This window comes from Thunnus thynnus, chromosome 6 (genome assembly GCF_963924715.1).
Source record: "Thunnus thynnus chromosome 6, fThuThy2.1, whole genome shotgun sequence".
Taxonomy (NCBI): Eukaryota; Metazoa; Chordata; class Actinopteri; order Scombriformes; family Scombridae; genus Thunnus; species Thunnus thynnus.
In genome coordinates, this window is record NC_089522.1 from 34502855 (window position 1) to 34522882 (window position 20028).

Here is a 20028-nt window from a genome sequence, read left to right on the forward strand (position 1 = left end):
TTTCTTCTTTTTTTTTTTTATTCAGTTTTTTTTTTTACATCAAAATACAAAACTGTGCATTTCTTAATAAAGCATCAACATCAAGAACATCGAGCTGAATGACGCTGAAAACTTCCAGTCAGAGCGGCTTTTTCTGCAGCGAATCACGACGTAGAGATTTAAACTGTAACCAATCAGACGGCAGTTTAAACACGTCAAGGCTCTTCTGTCTTCAAACTGAACAAAAACCGTAAAATAATAACCGTTATAAAAAGAGGAGAAAATTTATTCAGAGTGATTATTATTATTTTAACAGCAAAAATTATATTAAATATGCCGTTAGGCCAGCTGTCATGTAAATCTATGGATGTTTAATAAGAGCTGAAACGCCGTCATCACTAAGCCAGTTTCTCCCAGTGGTCACTTGTGGTATTGCAGCAAAAAATCCCCCCTGACGTCTGTAAAACTGTTGACAGGACGTCTCGAACTGCAAACATCAGTTATGACTCTTTCTGTTATGAATGTTTTGATCCATGGAGGTTTTATATTTGTAAAAGTTGTGACGTCACCACAATGTAAAAGTCTGTGAGCCGAGCGGGAACTTAACAACACAGAAGATAGAAACTGTTGTTGGTGCCAGGCGAGTTCTTATTTCAGTCCAGTATCCAGCTCTCATTACACATCCATGATGTTTGAACTTGTCACGGACGAGTAGCGGACTCAGACGTCCCGTCTAAACGAACGCAGCAGTTCATCTTAACGAAACGCCAACAGCAACAGTTAGACGTCTTCGTTTGGAGACGGAGAGATATGAGCTGGTGGATTATTCAGTAGTTTATGATCATATTTCCTGTCTGGACCTGCTGTTTTGTTTCAGTTACTGTGGTAACGTACTGATGATACTGACGCTGCTGTTTGGTTCTGATCTGAAACAGGAAGGAAAACAACAACAGGACTTCCTGTCTGTCCGTCCTGCAGAGGGTTTCCTCCTCTTGTTCCTGAGCTTCCTTAAACCCATTAAAGGGTTTTTAGAGAGTTTTTTATTTGAGGGTCTGATGACAGGAAGTTACTGATGTGTGATATTTGTCTCTACAAACTAAACTGACTCGACTCGTTACAGTCTGAAGAAAAACCGCCTCGCATCACATCGCTGTGGCTCATTCTCACAGCTCATTGGACGAGGAGGCCGCAGGATTCCGCCCTTCACGGCCTCTCCACCAATAAGATTTGAGAATGAAGACTGGAAGTGTTCAGCAGAGGAGGTTCAGTCTGCCTCCTCCTCCTCCTCCTCCTCCTCCTCCTCCTCCTCCCTTTACTCCTCTCACAGGCCAGAACTTTAAAACTGAAAACAAGCGTACAAATGATTTCACCAAAACTTTATTTAGCAGCGCAGGTAAACGCTCACCTGCCGTCGGGTTAAATAACTCAACTGTTTAGACTGTGAGGAGCTGAAGAAAACATTTGGTCCCTGTTGGTTTCTAACTACAGCCGTCGTCCATCTGAACCTTTATTTATCCTCCCAGGTAGAAGTTTAACACACCGGCCGGTGTTCTCTCAATGTTTTAGTCTATTTAGAACAAATCAGCCGTGTTCAAAAGCACCTTTAGTTTAAGATTTCTGGATGTTTTTATGCTTCCAGGCAGCCGCTGGTTTCCATTCACAGTCTGAATGTTTCACAACAAGAAAACTTTGATGATGAAAACAGGTTTCAAACCTCTGAAAGCTGTTTGATGGATTTAAAAACAGCTGAAAACTGATGGATGATAAACAGGAATGTTAACTGTAAATGATCAATACTTTGTTTCTACTGACACATTTCCAAAGAAGAATTTCATGTTTAATGTGTTTGTTTTTTCCAGTTTTCCAGTCAGTTGTTGGTTTCCAGTCTAGAAACCAACATGGAAACTCTTTAACTTGAGTTTAGATCCATCAGGATGAAGCAGAAACTGCCTGTAGAGCTGAAATAATCAATCACTTAGTCAAGAGAAAGAAATGAATTGGCAACTATTATCATAATCAATGAATGATTTGAGCTCTAGTGAGGATTCGCTGCTTTTCTTTGTCACAATAAATATCTTGTTTAGACTCTTGGTTGGATGAATAAACTGTTGATCTCACTGCAGACTGTCACATGAAATATTAATGTCCCTCCCTTTAAAGCAGTGTTTCCAAACTGAGGTGTGGGGACCCATTAGGGACTCCTGAGATAAATCTCAGGGTCACAAGGTCGTTAAAGGTCGTTAAAGGTCGTTAAAGGTCATAAAGGGGTAAGAAAGAAAAACACTTTTTCTGTTGCACAAAATAATGTTTATTTTTTTGTATTTAACTTTTCACCTCTTTAGACCTAAAAAAAAAAAAAAAAAAAGCATAAAATTAAAAAAATCTGAGAAAGAAAAACCAGACGAGCAGACACAGTTTGACTTTACGGGGAGCGAAGCCACGAAGGTTGAGAAACACTGCTGTAAAGGAAGTCAAACTGAAATAAGAACCGTCTGTATCAGACAACAACATGACGAAGCTGCTGCGTCTGAGCTCAACAAACACGTTAAAGGTCCATCAGTGAAAAAGCAGTTTGATCACTGCAGGTTTTCAGATTGATATTCTCACCACAGGCCTGATTATCTGTTATTTCCTTTCTATAAGCTGGGATAGAAACCGCTGAACTGACTCACGTACAGTCAGGATTCAGAAGTGTGTTTAAACACAGAACCAACAACCAACCGTATCCAGATAAAAACGGAAACTTTTACCTCAAGTTTTCATGGTAAAATTCTGGCCTTTCACAAAAAAAAAACTAAAACAGAGTCAAAGAAACAGAAGAGAAAACGCGGATGTGAGAAAGCAGAAGGCAGAGTGACGAGCAGCCCGGCAGGAAGGAAGAAGCCTCCAGACCAAGAACAACTTTCCAAAATAATAAGCAGGAGTGGTGCATCAGTTTCACGATCAGCTCCGATAGACGAGATGATTTAAATGTGGTTCTTTGTCTGAAGGCTTCAACGTGAAAAGAAACAAGAAAACCACTGAAGCACCTGTTTTACTGTGTGATTTCTCCACTTTTGAGGCTGTTAAAAGCTAAAACAAGCGCTCCATTCAGACGGTTTCCTCGTCTATCTGAGCCAACGAGCTGCAAACACACAAGAAGATCAGATCTGCCGCTGCAGCTGCTTTGACACTATTGATTATAGAAACACTATTGATCCTATAAACGGACATATTGCTCGGTGTTCCTGTGTGAGTGCAGCTGGCAGGCGGACAGAGGAATCATGGAGGCACCGAGTCTGAACTGTTGTAACCTAACAACCTTTAATTACAACACCGCCGCCGGTAGCACGGCAGCAGCCGTTACCACGGAGACCAGCAGCCGTTCCCATTGTTATCAGAGACAAACACGTTGGCAACATGAGCCCCGTTCCCCCGGCGACAAAGAGGAAGCTGGAGAGGCGGGAGAGGGAGGGGCTTCTGTGAAATGTGGCGGCAGCAGGCTGGATGGGGGGGGGGGGGGGGGGGAGGAGGGGCAGGGCGGGGCGGGGAGGAGCAGCGATGGATGCTACTGGTCCTTCTTCTCTGAGTCTGACGAGTCATCTTTAGTCTCCGCCTCCTCAGGAGAGGTTTCCTCGTACCTGAGGAAGAGGAGGAAGAGGAACACAAAGAGGAAGAACAGACAAGACAGGAAGAGAGAAAAACACACGAATCACTGTCATGTTACCATCAGTCAGCAGAAATCTGTTCACTTCAACATGAATCATTTCTTTAGTAATGAGTAGTAAAGTCCCACAGTCAGCCTGAACACGCAAACACCTCAAACAGCTGTCAGCAGCTGGGGGGGGGCGTGTCTGTGTTTGATTGACAGCAGCTGGGGGGCGTGTCTGTGTTTGATTGACAGCAGCTGGGGGGCGTGTCTGTGTTTGATTGACAGCAGCTGGGGGGCGTGTCTGTGTTTGATTGACAGCAGCTGGGGGGCATGTCTGTGTTTGATTGACAGCAGCTGGGGGGCGTGTCTGTGTTTGATTGACAGCAGCTGGGGAGCGTGTCGGTGTCTGTTTGATTGACAGCAGCTGGGGGCATGTTGGTGTCTGTTTGATTGACAGCAGCTGGGGGGGGGCGTGTCGGTGTCTGTGTTTGATTGACAGCAGCTGAGGGGGCGTGTCGGTGTCTGTGTTTGATTGACAGCAGCTGGGGGGGCGTGTCGGTGTCTGTGTTTGATTGACAGCAGCTGAGGGGGCGTGTCGGTGTCTGTGTTTGATTGACAGCAGCTGGGGGCATGTCGGTGTCTGTTTGATTGACAGCAGCTGGCAGCCTACCGGTGTTACGAGAACCAAACCAGCATCTAACAGGTCTGAAGTGACATCTGCAGGTATGTTTACATGCTGTTTAATGTGCTGCAGCTGAGCAGCTAATTAGCATCTAGCTGCATTAGCGGTGGATGTTTGTTTGGTGGCTCGTTCAGCAAGCTACAGGACAAGACGTGTGTTCATGTTTGTAAGTTAGATAAGAAGGAGACTTTAGCAGGAAGCTAATGTGGGTCGTTGTTGAGTCTGTGGCTGTTGTGTGGTGTAGCAGAATGCTATCAGGCTCAGTGTGACCGACTGCTCTGCTGATAACAGAACGACACGTTATCACTTTATGCAAGTTCACCAGGATGTGAAAAAAAAAAAAAAGAAAAAGATACTTCAATGCTTGAGACGTGTACTATGAACATGAATTTCCAAGAAATTAACATCTATTTATTATTTGATGATATTTCTGCACACAATTTAAACATTTCTAAGAAAATATTGTGACAGTAACTGAGTTTATGTAAAGAAGCCCAAACTAATGAACAGACGGAGGGATGGACGGATGATGGAACCGGTCTGGTTAGGGGGGCTGTTTACCTGCCCAGGTGAGAGAGGAGGGGGAGTGTAAAGAGGGAGGGGGCGGGGCCTCTACATGGAGGTGGGCTGTAACCGACGGCGGCGAGGGGAGGAGCCTGTCGCCATAGACACAGCATCCATGGAGCTAGCCAGGCTGGCGGGCGAGCCGCTGACAGTTGGGAAGGAAGTGAGCCTGGGAGAACCAGGAAGAACTTCCTCTGACGACTCATAGCTACCCACGGGGGAGACAGGGGGAGGGAGGAGAGAGAGGAGTGGATGGGTAAGGAGAGACATGAAATTAAAAAAAGTAGGAAGGTGGAAAAGAAAGAAAAAGTAAGGAAAGGGTGATAAAAGAAGAGGAAAACAAACAGGAAGGAGACAGACAGAAGAGAGTGTGGTAAGTTTTTATGTTAAACTCTAAAGTTAAAAAGCTACAACACAACTTCTGCTAACACTTGAGGAAGATGAAGAGGATGAGATGGAGGATGAAAAAGAAGAAGAAGAGGAGGAGGTGGAGGAGAAGAGAGAAGACGACAGCGAGAGAAAAAAGGGAAGAGGAGGAAGAAGAGCTGAGGTGACGAGGTGAAGGACTGAACACACCGACAGGAAATCAAACGAGAGCTGCTGTCAATCAAAGACGTCACAGTGATGAGGAGGGTGGAGGATGAAGAGACCAGACAGACGGAGGGACCAGCTCATCATTTCAGCTCTGCATTAAAGGATCATTCTGATGATTTTCTATGTTTGTTTGAAGAGTTTGGTCACGTTAGTTTGTTTAGAAAGAAACTAATAACAGCATCATGTTTTCAGTCTCCAGAGAGTAGTTCTGTGTACGGCAGACGCTACTGAGCATGTGCAGGAACGCTGTTCTGTTTACAGCTTGTTGCGCTGCAGATAAACAACCTCTGACTTTGTTTCATGTCTGCGTCAGAGTCTGAACGTTTTTTACCTGATGATTCTCACACTCAGCTCTCCAAACGTCAGATCGACTGAATATGTGAAGAATTGGTAACTAAGCTCCCAATCATCACATGACAACCGGGCTGCGTGGTTGCTATGGTTACTCACCTGAACATCTCTGTGAGTTCCCCTTTGAGCAGCGCTACGATGACGGGGAAGCCGACGCAGGCTGGAACCAGGTAGAGCAGAGCGGGCTGCAGACAGAAGACAGGAAGTCAGTGTTCCTCCATGACGGACTGATCAATACTCAATACTGACTGATTCTAGACAGTCTGAATAAGCATTAATACATCGACTCAGTGGAGAGTCACAACGTGTAAAATATCTTCATTTAAGGATTAAAACCAAACAGGATTTATCAAAGATAGAAGAATTAATGTTAAATATCATCAGACACAAATCATTATTCACAACAGATGATTATAACTTTAAATATAAACATCATAGTATCGTATCTGGAAGAGGTTACATGACTGTGAAAACTACAATATCAATTAATATTAGAACTGATATCAGATGTACAACTATCAAAGACGTATTTGCTTTGATTACAAAATGTAAAGTTTTAGGAAATAAACAAAATTGTCTGAGTGAAGAGAGTGGAGTTATATTCAGCTGTAAACTCGAGGTAATAATGACAATAATGACATAATAATAGTAAATATGACAAACTGCTGGATCACGTCTGAAAATTAAAGTTGAAGATATCAGATATTAATTCTCCATCTCTTCTTTGGCTGCTGAGCTAATGTTAGCTAACGTTAAGGATTAGCTAACGTTAGCTAACGTTAGCTATCATTATCATTTCACAGACCAGCCCTGAACGTCCACAAGATCTAATTAAACAGTTCAAACACCGACGGAGACGTTACTCTGTTGGACTTTTGAACAGAATTAATACACAACAAATAATAAATAAACATTGAAACAATACAGACTTCCTCTTTCTAACAAACCATCTTTGTTTGAGCGTTCAGACGCCTGTTTGTCATGTATGTTTACTAGATAACATTCACTTTATAGTTCCGCTTCCTCACAAAATGAATAATAACTTTTTTATAATAAATAAATGCTGCATAATAATAAATACTGATAAAGCTTTTAAAACCTTGAATTAATTATGTTGTATTATTAGTTGTTTTTTTTTAAAAAATGCAACAAAATACTGAACATACATATATATATTTATTATAATATTATTATATATATATTTTTATATTTCCAACCCTCCAACTAGAAAAACTGGCGGCTCGTAGCATTTCATGTACTGTGAAAGTCTAAAATTGAAGGTCAGAACAGGGATTTGTACCAGTGACCTTCTAGTGCATGACCTTTGACCCCTTGCCTGCTCACCTGTGCATGTTTGAAGGTGTGCATGACGAAGATGGTGAGGCCCAGTCCGAAGATGTAGGCCAGGAAACTGGAGTAGAAATACGTCCTGCTGTTCTTCTTCAGGCTGCAGGAAGAAAGACGAGCATTTAACCAGAAAATCTGACATCATCATCATCATCATCATCAGAAGAAGAAGAAGAAGAAGAAGAAGAAGAAGAAGAAGAAGAAGAAGAAGAAGAAGAAGAAGAAGAGGGAAGGTGAGGTGTTACCTGACGTCGAAGCGCAGCAGCAGGGCGATGAAGATCCCTGGGATGACGATGTCGCCCAGACCCAACATAGCGAAGTTACTGGCTTCAAGACCTTTCTCCAACAAGTCCTGAGGAAACACCACTGGAGAGGAGAGAGAGTCACTCCACTGATGATCAGCTGATCAGACTATCAATAATAACCACGCTGTGACCGCCGAGGCGGCGACTCGTTTAGCAGTCGGAAGGAAGAAGACACAAACTCAAGTCTCACATACTTACATTTGATTGGTGCTTCGAAGGACTTGGCAACCGTTACCATGACGTTGGTACCGAACACCTGAGGAGGAAGAGACGCAGAGGATGACATCATGGTTTGAGGTCGTTAAGTGATTCAGGCTAACGTGCTGTTATCTTGAATAACGAAGGTGATCAGCGTTCAGGTGGGTGTGTTGGCGACCTTCCCAGCATGCACTGTGATTTTCTGTGTTATTTTGTTCTTCATTGTGCTCCACAATGTTTCCACTGTTGAACAATCAGATATTAGTGAGCGTGGTGAGACTGTGAGTGTGTTCGGTGCATGTCGGTGGTTAAACTCAGAGACTTGGAACGGCTTCGTAGCTCTGCTGAACATCCAGCTGCCTCTTTTGTAATAAGATCTAATAAACAGGAAATGGATAAAAGGAGGCTGAGAAGAAGATTTATGAAACAAAGGAAATTTGATCCAGAAGACACTAAACTATCAGCCTGGAGGCTCCGCGAGCAACAAGTTATAAAGATCCTATAACATAAAATAACACAACTAGAAGGAATCCATTTGAAATATATTACTAATCACTAAAAACTGAGCAGTTCTTACATTCATTAGACGTCGCTGCTCTCAGCAAAGAAAACAACCACAAACTCTCCTCTGAAACCTCCCCACACACACACTGCATCCTCTGCATCACACAAACAGTTACTGCATTTGTGATGAACTCATGTTGTTATAACCTTGAACATGTAGTAGAGAGTCGCCTCGTCTCAGACATCCAGCGCTATATGCTGATGTGTTTACCACTCTCCTCGTCTTTAAAGAGTCTGTTCACTTTGTAACTGACATCTCTTTCAAAGGTTTTCATTAAAGGACAAAAAGACAACTTGGTCTTTGTCGGCTTTTTATTTTCAGATTTCAGATTCTGTTTTACTGGTTAAATATTCAGTTATTTCTTTTCACTTCACTGCTACTTAACGGCTTTCAACAGTCTTAAATGTGACTAATCAGGCCAGTTAGTAGCATCTGAAGAGGAAAACATTTGCTCAGCTGGTCAAAGCTACGCTAGGTTTGTTCTTATGTTTTTGTTGAATCAGCTGGCAGTAGTGCAGAGACGTTCCCCTCTCAAGTTTTAAAGTCTTTCTAACCAATCAGAGGAAGCCAAACAGGGCCCAGATCTCACAGCTGTCAATCAATACGTGAACGTACTTCTGATCTACTCTTCTCCTCATACTGAGGCTCCAAGCTAACGTTAGCTGCTGTAATACGTCACTATGGCTTATTCACAGGCTAGTGAGCTCCCATTCCTGCACTAGTCCAACGAGGACGAGCATGTTGTAGCTTTAACCTCAACTTTAACTTTGACGGATGTGCAGCAGTGTTATTTGTGAGTAAATGTGTGTTTATAAAAGTCGTCTCACCCAGAAAACATCGTAGACGAACAGCCCCCCCAGCAGGATGCAGCCGGTACTGACGTTGTTCAGGTGGAGCAGCTCCACTCCGTTCAGGGCGAACGCCAGGCCAAACAGGTTATTGGCTATCCAGTGCTGTGATGTCATAAAACACTGACAGGTTATTGGCTATCCAGTGCTGTGATGTCATAAAACACTGACTGGTTATTGGCTATCCAGTCCCACATAATGTCACATGATCTACTATCACAGCAGATATTCTATTGGCTCTAGTTCTGTGATGTCATACTGCACTTTTAAACCTGATAAAGCTCGTCGGAGTGATAACAGACACTCTTTTACCTTTTTGAAGAGGTACCAGACTCCCACCACGCTGCTGATGACCAGACACACCAGGTTCTTGGTGTCAAACTCATAGTTGACTATTTCTGCAGAGAGATGATGAGAGACGGATATTCATCTTCAACGGTTCAACAGTTCTTACTTCCTTCTAGTGTAATGTGTCCCGGTTTGGAGTTCAGTCACTGAGCTCAACTGTCCCTGTTATTGCAAAAATATTCCCTATGAAAACTGTCTGCAGAGTTCTGTAGATCATCCAGAGGAAAGAGGTGTTCAGACAGAAAGAAGCTGACTGCTGGACTGTTTCAACTGACTGTGTGTGTGTGTGTGTGTGTGTGTGTGTGTGTGTTTCATGGCCTGGTGAACGGTGCACCTGAGCAGCAGGTCTCACCTTCTTTGGACTCTCCGGAGCCCTGAGTGAAGAGCAGCTGGTACTGTTTGTTTGGGAAAGAAGCTGGAAAGATTGCGGACATCAGAGGACTGAGAGACAGAGACGAGAGAGAAGACAGTTACCGACATGACCCGCAACACCCGAATACAACTACATGACGTTTCACAACACATGCATGTGTGTGTGTGTGTGTGTGTGTGTGTGTGTGTGTGTGTGTGTGTGTGTGTGTGTGTGCTTCACCTCATGGTGTGAGACAGAGCCAGGACGCCCAGAACAAAGAAGTAGACGGACAGCAGCAGGTTGATGTACTCCTGAGAAAATACCTGCATCAAAACACAACAACAGATCAATCAGGATGTGAAATTATGGCACAAACGTCTGGACACAGATTGCTTTAATGTGGGAATGTAATAAAATTAAAGAATTATGATCATGTGTAAGCAAACAGGTTCTGATATTTACACACATTTAACGCTTCCTAAGCGCCTAACGGACCGACAGCTGAGGGTGAATATCATTAATAAAGTGTTAAACCGACTGGATGCAACAGTGAACACAAAGCTTCAGGTCCGTCCTGTAGGTCCTGGGGGCCGCCGCTCTGAGAATACACAAACCCTAAACCTAACCAGACCTTCACCACAGCGTTGTCACATAGTCAAGTATTGTTAACAAGCACGTCAAAATACACCAAGATATTCAGGGTTAAAGACGACAGACGGAGACTAATCTGAACACTGAACCATAAATAACGGCAGCGTGTCAGACAATGATAACGTTTATTACAAAGCAGACTTTTTATATATTATTAAGGTCTTCTGCTAAATTTAATAAATCAGCAGGTATAAAAATGTGTAAACTGCGTCATTAAGGCAGACGAGCTGGGAAACATCACATTTATTCACATGAAACTAAAATTAATAGTAAATTATGTTCAACTTTTGCAGGATGAGTTAGTTCCTGTTTATGAGTCATTAGAAGTCATAAATTATCTTTCAGAAGCAGATGTTTACGTTAAATTTAACAACATGTTAACGAAGGTTAATGTGATGATATTCAACGACGTACCAGTGTGAGAGAATTAGTGGCATCTAGTGGTGAAGCTGCAGATTACAACCAAATAAACATGTGATGTTATAATTACACAGTTTGGCCACTATGTGTAAGTGTGTAAATCCTAAACACTGCACCGTTAGCTGATAAATATTTACTGTGACATATGTTTTGAATGCAGGACTTTCACAACAGAACACTATTAACATCATAAAATAACTAAACTACTCTTTCCAGTCAATCATTAACATCAGCCGAAATGAAAAGTCTTCCTTTAGGAGTCAAACTGAGTCGTATGTTGTGATTCAGGAGGAGAATCTGTGCAACAGGAAGCTCAGATCTGTTAAACTGAGTATTATGTTAACGGAGTCTGGACAGTAAAACCAGCCTTCACTGAACTCCAACAACCTCTGAGTGTATTTTCGGAGCCGTGCTGGTTTGTTTTTCGGGATAACGGGCCGTCAGACTAATGGGCTTCCGGTCCAGTGGACAGTCCTCCCCGGTGTTTTGATCCCAGCTGCATATTTCTGGTCCTCAGAACTGGAATTTTAATGTAGCAGAGCAGAACTTAACGAGGAGCGACGGGCAGAGATATGACGCTGCACATAACGAGACGCTTACAGGCAGTAAAGTTACTGGTTACAGTGAACAGAACTGGTTTCTACACACATTCATCCAAAACTGCAGAGCACAGAAGCCTCAAACTGGTTCTTTATTATACTATCATGTGTATCATTAGAGAAGAAGCTAATATGTGTAATTGTGTTATGAGTTCAGCATAAAGACATATTCAGATATTACATTATTTAGAGCACGAGGTGCTTCATTAAGTGATATTAGTCTATTATCAGTTATATGTATTAACACAGAAATGACATTTTAACACTTAACAGCTGTTTTCACATCAGCAGTCGTTCCCTGTCGGTCCTTTAAATAATGATTCCTTCTGTTCTGTTATATCACGTCTAGTTTGCGTGTATTGCGTCTAGTTTGCGTGTAACGTGTCTAGTTTGCGTGTATCGCGTCTAGTTTGCGTGTATCGCGTCTAGTTTGCGTGTAACGTGTCTAGTTTGCGTGTAACGTGTCTAGTTTGCGTGTAACGTGTCTAGTTTGCGTGTTTCGTGTCTAGTTTGCGTGTATCTTGTCTAGTTTGCGTGTATCGTGTCTAGTTTGCGTGTAACGTGTCTAGTTTGCGTGTTTCGTGTCTAGTTTGCGTGTATCTTGTCTAGTTTGCGTGTATCTTGTCTAGTTTGCGTGTATCGTGTCTAGTTTGCGTGTATCGCGTCTAGTTTGCGTGTATCTTGTCTAGTTTGCGTGTAACGTGTCTAGTTTGCGTGTAACGTGTCTAGTTTGCGTGTAACGTGTCTAGTTTGCGTATGTCGTGTCTAGTTTGCGTGTAACGTGTCTAGTTTGCGTGTATCTTGCTGTAATATGAGATTCTTGTAACAATGTGATATCAGTCATATATACAGTGGATAATCTCGCGCCCACCTGATCCCTAACAGAGACGCTGTTATCATCACAGTGAGGATACAGAGAAACTGTCGTCCTGTTATAGCGACTCTGCTGTGACACACTTAAACAAGGAGAAAGGAAAACGCTTTCATGTCGCTTCTTTAAATAACTCTCTGAAGTTTCCGTCCTGTAGCCCAGCCTGAGTAGTCATACAATTGTGGAATATTACTGAGAAGCTTCCTTACAACTGGAAAAGGATCAAGAATAATAAAGAATTAAATAGATAAAGAAAGAAATAAAGAAGCCGGAGGCCTGAATCCAGATGAGAGTTGTGTTCTCACAAACATGTTCATGATAAACGTTGCTGGTGTTTGAACTGCTATTGAACTGTTTTTAAACCCGTAGTGGAATTCGGCGTATGAAGAGCAGGTTTCCACCTCTGCTGCTCTGGTAAAAGGATTCTGGAAGTTACCAGCAGGATGAAGAACTTCCTGTCTCACCTTGAAGAACAGGTAGAGTCCAAACAGAGTACAGCTGGCGATGATGGGGAACCTCGCCGCGTCTCGACTGGTGATGGTCTCTGGCATGTCTGACGCATTCTGCAGAGAGAAACAGACAGATGAACACAGACGGACAGAGAGAGAGAGGGACTGGACCAGTTTCAAACCAGTACAAACTCCATTTAAGCCAGAAACACAGTGGCTGTAATTCTGACGTGTTCATGATGGACAACAGTATGAAAATAAGACCCGAGTTGTAATTAACTGTAATTCTTTTGTTTTGAAAGGAATGATCGTCTTATTTAATTGGAGTTTGATTTGTTCTTTGTCCTGATTGGCTGTTGAGAGACTCTCAGCTGTTTCCCTGAGAGAGAAGCCTGAGAGTCACCTCCATCTATAAACTCCTCTGTCTGCTCCCCCGAGACAGGAAACTGGGACAGACGAGAGGAGGAGAGGAAGAGGAAGAGGAAGAGGAAGATCCTTGTCATTGCGTGTTTGAATATGTTCCACTATGAGTTAAACCTGTTTGCTTGTGGGGTTTTTTTTGATGGACACATGAAGATACGCCCATGTTTAAAGAGTCATAAACGTGTGCTGTAAGTCTCTGACAGCCTCACAGCATCGAGCTCTGTGATTGGTCAGAAACATGTTCAAACAGAGCTGAGAGATTCTGCTGTACGAACACATGCAGGAGGAAATCTGGCAGTAATAAACGTTATGTTATATTTATCAAGTTCAAACAACAAAAACAAACAGTTAGCAGCTAACATCAGAAAAAACATCCAATCTGACAGTTTTCAGGTTGCAATGTGCATTTATCCTTCACTGGTTTTCAAATTAAACGATTAATTGAAGAAAAAAAACCTCATTGATAGATTATTGCAGCTTGTTTGAAGGAGCCTGAATCTGTTTATCAGCTGCGACAATAAAGACTGAAAACTGTTCAGAATAATATTTAAATGATACAAGAATATTATTTTAGACAGAAATTATGAATCATATGGTTCAAAAATATGCTGATCAAGTTTCCCCCAAATTAACTGAATAATTCATCTGTTTATTGATGAGTAGAGCTGCAACGATTAGTCCATTTATTGATTAGTTGAAGTCCAATTTCTCTGATTCCAGCTTCTTAAATGTGAATATTTTCTGGTTTCTTTAGTCTCTGTGACAATAAACTGAAGATCTTTGTGAACAAAACAATGAGGACGTCATCTCTGGGAAACACTGATCCACACTTTTCACCATTTTATAGACAAAACAACTGATCAATTCATCAAGAAAATAATAACAATACTGCAGATACTGAACCTGTGTTTGCAGCTTGATTCATGCAACAGTCAAAATGCTGTTTTATCACACTGAGTCGTTCTTGGAGGTTTATGGATTCATATTTTATAAATGTATTTTTAGAGCCGAGTATCAAAACCTCAAACATGTGGAACCAACTGAAATCAGAAACATGCAGAAAGTTGTCAGATATAAATAAACCTGTTCACTTCAGATATTAAGAGGTTCATTTAAAGTTCACAGTTCTTCAAGTGTGTCTTAAACCAACAGTCAGGAGCCCAAATAAACAGTGAAACCTGTTTTTCTTGCTGTAATCATTCCTCCTGTTCATTCTGACCATTAGAAGATCCCTTCATAATGACCTTACAATGGAAGTGATGGAGGACAAAATCCACAGTCTGAAGCTAATATGAAGCTTCAGCGTCCAAATGAGTCAAATCAAGTAGATATCTTTCAACGTTACAGTCTTTTTAGTGCCAAAGTTCCTCTTTTTGTTACTATACTTCCACCTGCAGCTCAACAGGGAAACACTGTCCGAGGAAACACAAAGAGGGAATTTGATGCTAAAAAGACTGTAAATGTGTCAGATATCCACTTGATATGACTAACTCAGACTGATGAAGCTGAATAGAAGCTTCACAGAGACTTTTAAATGACTGTGTGGACACACTGTGGATTTTATCCTCCATCACTTCCATTAAAGCACATTTGAAGGATCTTTTAATATCCAGTATGAACAGGAGGAATGATTACAGACACCTGACTACTGCTTTAACACACTGGGAACACTGGGAACACTGGGAACAGTTCTTTAATGCTGCAAATTTTTTCTTCAGCAAAGTTCATTCTTGTGTTTCAGCACACATTTATATGTATATTATATAGGAATATAGTTAAATGTATAATGCAAGCAGGATATTGACAAAAGTATTGTTTTGGTATTAGTTTAAAAAAAATCAAAATATTGCATCAGAACAGTTTAGTTTTTCAGGTCCTTCAACTACTTCCTGTGAATAAAGACTGTAGTTGTATCTGATTGAATTCATTAAACAGGTTCCTCTGTGAGTCCTCCTCACACACACACACACACACACACACTGTTATTATATTATATATATATATATATATATATATATATATATATATATATATATATATATATATATTATATTATATTAGCTTCATGCTACACACCTCCAGTGTTCATTACTGTTGTGTTAGTGCTGCAGTGTGTATTTGGTGCTCACAGCAGCTCTCATACTCACTCTGAACCCAGAATCGTAACCATTTTCTCCGAGCTCCTACAGACAGACGACAGACGGACGACAGACAGACGGACGGATGGATGGACAGACAGATGTGCACAGACAGACAGGAGAGAGAGAGCGATCAAAGAGCAGGACTGGAAGCAGGAACACAAAATCAAAATCAACCCAACAAGTTTCAGATGCAGGAAAAAGAACATCATCATTTCTGAGAGGAAAACAGGTTTTAATGATTAAAGCTTCTTGTAAAGATGGCCGACAGTAAGGAGAGAGAGGAAGAACAGAGAGGAAGAGGAAGAGGAAGAGGAAGGATGACACGCAACAAAGTTCAGGCGCCAGATTCAAACCCAAACAACACAGCACATTTTTGTCCCTGCTGGCCACCGTACACTCTCGCTGTGAGCCAATAATTTTCAAGTTCCTTCTACTCTGCACGTTTATATGCAAACACGTCCCAAAGTGGTAAAACTATTTCTGATTGGCTCTTTAAAAATGTAGATAATAACATTAAACGCCTCTGGCAGTTTGTGTTTTACTGTCATTATCAGGTGAAACAAGTCTGGACAGAGACGGAAGCAGCTGGAGAAACTAACTCAGCCACCATAACAAGCTGCAGTCAACACAAGAATAACAATTATTTACCAATTCATTCAATTTGCAGACTTTAAAGGCAGTGCTGACAGTAATCTGAGCGAGTCGAGATGAATCTGACTGAACCTGTCAGACACAAAACTGACAAAACACAAACATACGGAGTAAAAATTAGCTCATAAAACGTCCTCAAATCAAAATAAAGAGCAACTGAACTCATTTTCCATTTGCATATTCAAAAATACATTCAAATCTAACGACTCAGACGCCTTTCACTAACACGTCACTAACACGTCACTAACACGTTGCTAACACGTCGCTAACACATCACTAACATGTCACTAACACATCACTAACACGTCACTAACATGTCACTAACACGTCGCTAACACATCACTAACATGTCACTAACACGTCTCTAAAACGTTGCTAACACGTCGCTAACACATCACTAACATGTCACTAACACATCACTAACACGTCACTAACATGTCACTAACACGTCACTAACATGTCACTAACACGTCGCTAACACATCACTAACATGTCACTAACACGTCTCTAAAACGTCACTAACATGTCACTGACACATCGCTAACACGTCACTAACATGTCACTAAAATGACGCTAAAATGTTGCTAACATGTCACTAACACGTTGCTAACAAGTCACTAACACGTCTCTAAAACGTCACTAACATGTCACTGACATATCGCTAACATGTTGCTAACACGTCGCTAACATGTCACTAAAATGTCGCTAACACGTCGCTAAAGTGTTGCTAACACGTCGCTAACATGTCGCTAACACATCACTAACGCATCGCTAACATGTCACTAAAATGTCGCTAACACGTCGCTAAAATGTTGCTAACATGTCACTGCTCTCCATCTCTGTTCAAATTACAACTTCAAATGAAAGTTATGTAAACAGCAAGTAACAGCAAACTGTCTATAAAATGTCAGGAAACTGCAAATCACATCATATTTTCCTGAAGTGACACAGAAACATCATCAGCTTTAAGTTGACATGTTGAACTTGTTAGCAAACAGCTGCTTATTTACAGAGCAACATTATCATTCATGTGGAGTCGTGTTTCTGTCCAATATTCTCTCTTTTAGCTGTTTCTGGCCTCCACCAACTCCTGAGGGAAATATCTGGCTCTTTATCTGCTAAATGCTCCACTATGTTCACCAGCTAGTCTACAGCTAACTGTGAGCAGGTAGTGTTCAGCGGCTTTTTTACAGCTTTTACAGCGCTGAGAGTGAACCAGAACAGTAAAGTTGCAGCCGGACAGATAAACAATGAGCTGAAACTCACTATAAAGCTCCGTAAAGCTGAGAGGAGCAAATAGTCACATCTGAGAAGCTGGAACCAGAGAATATTTGGCATTTTTGCTTAAAAATGGACTTTGTTGACTAATTGACTTTAATTGACAGTAGTTTTAGTGTCTCGGTCTGTTCTGTTTGAGGCAGTTTGTCTTTATCTGAATCGAGGGTTTAAGAACAGACTATGTAATTTGTGATACTGAGCTATATATATAAAAACTGACTTGACTGACTCAAAAGAATTTGTATCAAATTAGTCTTTACATAATCCTTTAAGGGCTGCAACTAAGGATTATTTTCATTATCGATTAATTTGTCAATTATTTTCTCCATTAATCAATTAGTCATTTGATCTAAAAATGTATAAAATGGTGGAAAATGTTGATCAGTGTTTCCTAAAGTCCAACATGACCTCAAATGTTTTGTTTTGTCCACAACAAACATATTCAGTTTAGTGTCATAGAGTCTAAAACCAGAAAATATTCACATTTAAGAAGCTGGCATCAGAGAATTTGGACATTTTCTTCTTTAAAAATAAAAAAAATCACTCAAAACAATTAATCAATGATCAAACACTTGGTGATTAATGTACCAGTTGGCGATGGTTGCAGCTCTAGTTTGGTGTGAGTTGTGTCGTCAGTCATCATCACCTCCCCGCAGCGCAGAGGATGTGGGACTCTTTTTTTACTGTTACCTAAATCTAACAGTCACAACTGCGCATGTCTGCAAACCCCCCCAAAAACAGAGCAAATAAATCCGCGTTGTACACGTGTCTCATACTGAAGCAGCAGCAGACTCCTCTCAGCCCACACACCAGCTCCTCAACTTATATCCGGCAATATGACGTCACAGCCCGTTAGCACAGGTTAGACTGCAGGTAAACACACCGGGGACACACCGGGGACAGCAGGTAAACACACCGGGGACAAACCGGGGACGGCGGGTAAACACCGGGGACACACCGGGGACAGCAGATAAACACACCGGGGACACACCGGGGACACACCGGGGACAGCGGGTAAACACCAGGGACAGCGGGTAAACACCGGGGACGGCAGGTAAACACACCGGGGACAGCAGGTAAGCACCGGGGACACACCGGGGACAGCAAGTAAACACCAGGGACACACCGGGGACAGCAGGTAAACACCGGGGACACACCGGGGACAGCGGGTAAACACACCGGGGACAGCAGGTACACACACCGGGGACAGCAGGTACACACACCGGGGACAGCGGGTAAACACACCGGGGACAGCGGGTAAACACCGGGGACAGCAGGTGCACACACCGGGCACAGCGGGTAAACACACCGGGGACAGCGGGTAAACACACCGGGGACAGCGGGTAAACACACCGGGGACACACCGGGGACAGCAGGTAAACACACCGGGGACAACGGGTAAACACACCGGGGACAACGGGTAAACACCGGGGACACAAGGTAAACACACCGGGGACACACCGGGGACAGCAGGTAAACACACCGGGGACAGCGGGTAAACACACCGGGGACAGCGGGTAAACACACCGGGGACAGCGGGTAAAAAGTGACCAAAACCGGACAATCAGTTCAACGAATAAAAACACGAGTATTTGATACTTTCGTTTGTTACCGTTTAAAGACTCTGAAGAACAAACATCTTCCGGCGTTAAACACTAAACAGAATATTGATGCAACAAGTTGCGATGAAGACTTTAAACCGCTGAAAATAACCGTTAAATCCAAACAGCTGGAACGTTTTTGTGAACGGAAACAGCTTTTTTTTAGTATGTCAATAAATGTAACACACGCAGCACTTTATTCCACAGTGAACTCCACTTTCTCGGTTTTTAGTTTGAGAAATATATTAAAAATATTTCAGAATCGCCCGGTTAGCGAGCCGTTAGCGAGCCGTTAGCGAGCTAGCTATCCGGCGGAGGCTAACGGCAGTCTGGCTGAAGCGAAGCCTCCACACCGCGGTCGGTTCGGGAGGAAACAGCCGCTGGAGGGTACCTTTGATTTGGAGCAGGTGACGGACCGCAGCGCTCCGAAGAAGATGGGCAGCAGCGCCATGAACACCAGGCTCCCGTACGCCAGCGCCGTGCCCTCCGGGGTGGCCACGAATTTGACCGTGGCGTTCAGCGCCTCGGTCCCGTTGGAGTCCGTGGCGTTCAGGGCGTCCAGGACGGCGGCGGCGACGGCCTCCGGGGCCGAGGCCGGGGCTGGTTCTGCCTCAGACATGGTGGTTCAGAGCTGTAGCTGTGTGGCGGAGACTGACGGACACACGGAGGCTATGAAGCTGAAAGAGTCTCATTCATCCAGCGGCGCTGCTGAGAGTCGATAAGGCCACGTTTCCTAAAGCAGAGAGCAGCGAGGGGCGGAGACCTCTCACTCTGCTGCTGTTTCCGGGGACACAGAGCAGAGAGCAGTGAGAGCGAGACTTCTCACTCTGCTGCTGTTTCCGGGGACCGTTAACAACACTGACAAGCTGCTTCCTCTGTATCAGTAACACAGTTTCCGGATTGTCGCACTTTTCTTCTATCAGTCCTGTTCTCCTGAGGTAGCTGACCAAGCATCCTCCGTCCTGTCCACCAATACCACTCCAGCCCGCTCTGTAATCCTGCTCCTGTTGACCTTCATCTTTAGACAGCTGACTATGTTCATTTGGGCTCCTGACTGTTGCTTTAAAACACACTTGAACAATTGTGAACCCATCCTTTAAGCCAAATAAATAAATAAATGGAAATTTTATAGCACAGTATGTCCATCAGAAGGTTATCTTTGGTGGTGTGGATAATGATT

The 20028-nt window shown here is 42.7% G+C and overlaps 1 protein-coding gene across 3 annotated transcripts; it reads right to left on the reverse strand.

Moving 5' to 3' along the window:
* hm13 (histocompatibility (minor) 13) lies at positions 1 to 19622 on the reverse strand. Of its 3 annotated transcripts, XM_067593522.1 has the most exons (12): positions 19240 to 19622; positions 15325 to 15360; positions 12770 to 12868; positions 10005 to 10087; positions 9765 to 9853; positions 9377 to 9462; positions 9044 to 9169; positions 7652 to 7709; positions 7394 to 7514; positions 7146 to 7248; positions 5901 to 5986; positions 1 to 3599 (listed from the first exon to the last, which is right to left on the reverse strand). In XM_067593522.1, exons 1-12 carry the CDS (start codon positions 19465 to 19467, stop codon positions 3527 to 3529), a joined length of 1188 nt encoding a protein of 395 aa, XP_067449623.1. In that variant the 5' UTR covers positions 19468 to 19622; the 3' UTR covers positions 1 to 3526. The 3 variants fall into 3 exon arrangements, with proteins under 3 accessions (XP_067449623.1, XP_067449624.1, XP_067449625.1); XM_067593523.1 differs by lacking the exon at positions 15325 to 15360 and having other exon boundaries at positions 19240 to 19621; XM_067593524.1 differs by lacking the exons at positions 1 to 3599; positions 15325 to 15360 and adding an exon at positions 4890 to 5064.
* Between the last annotated feature and the right edge of the window lie 406 nt (positions 19623 to 20028).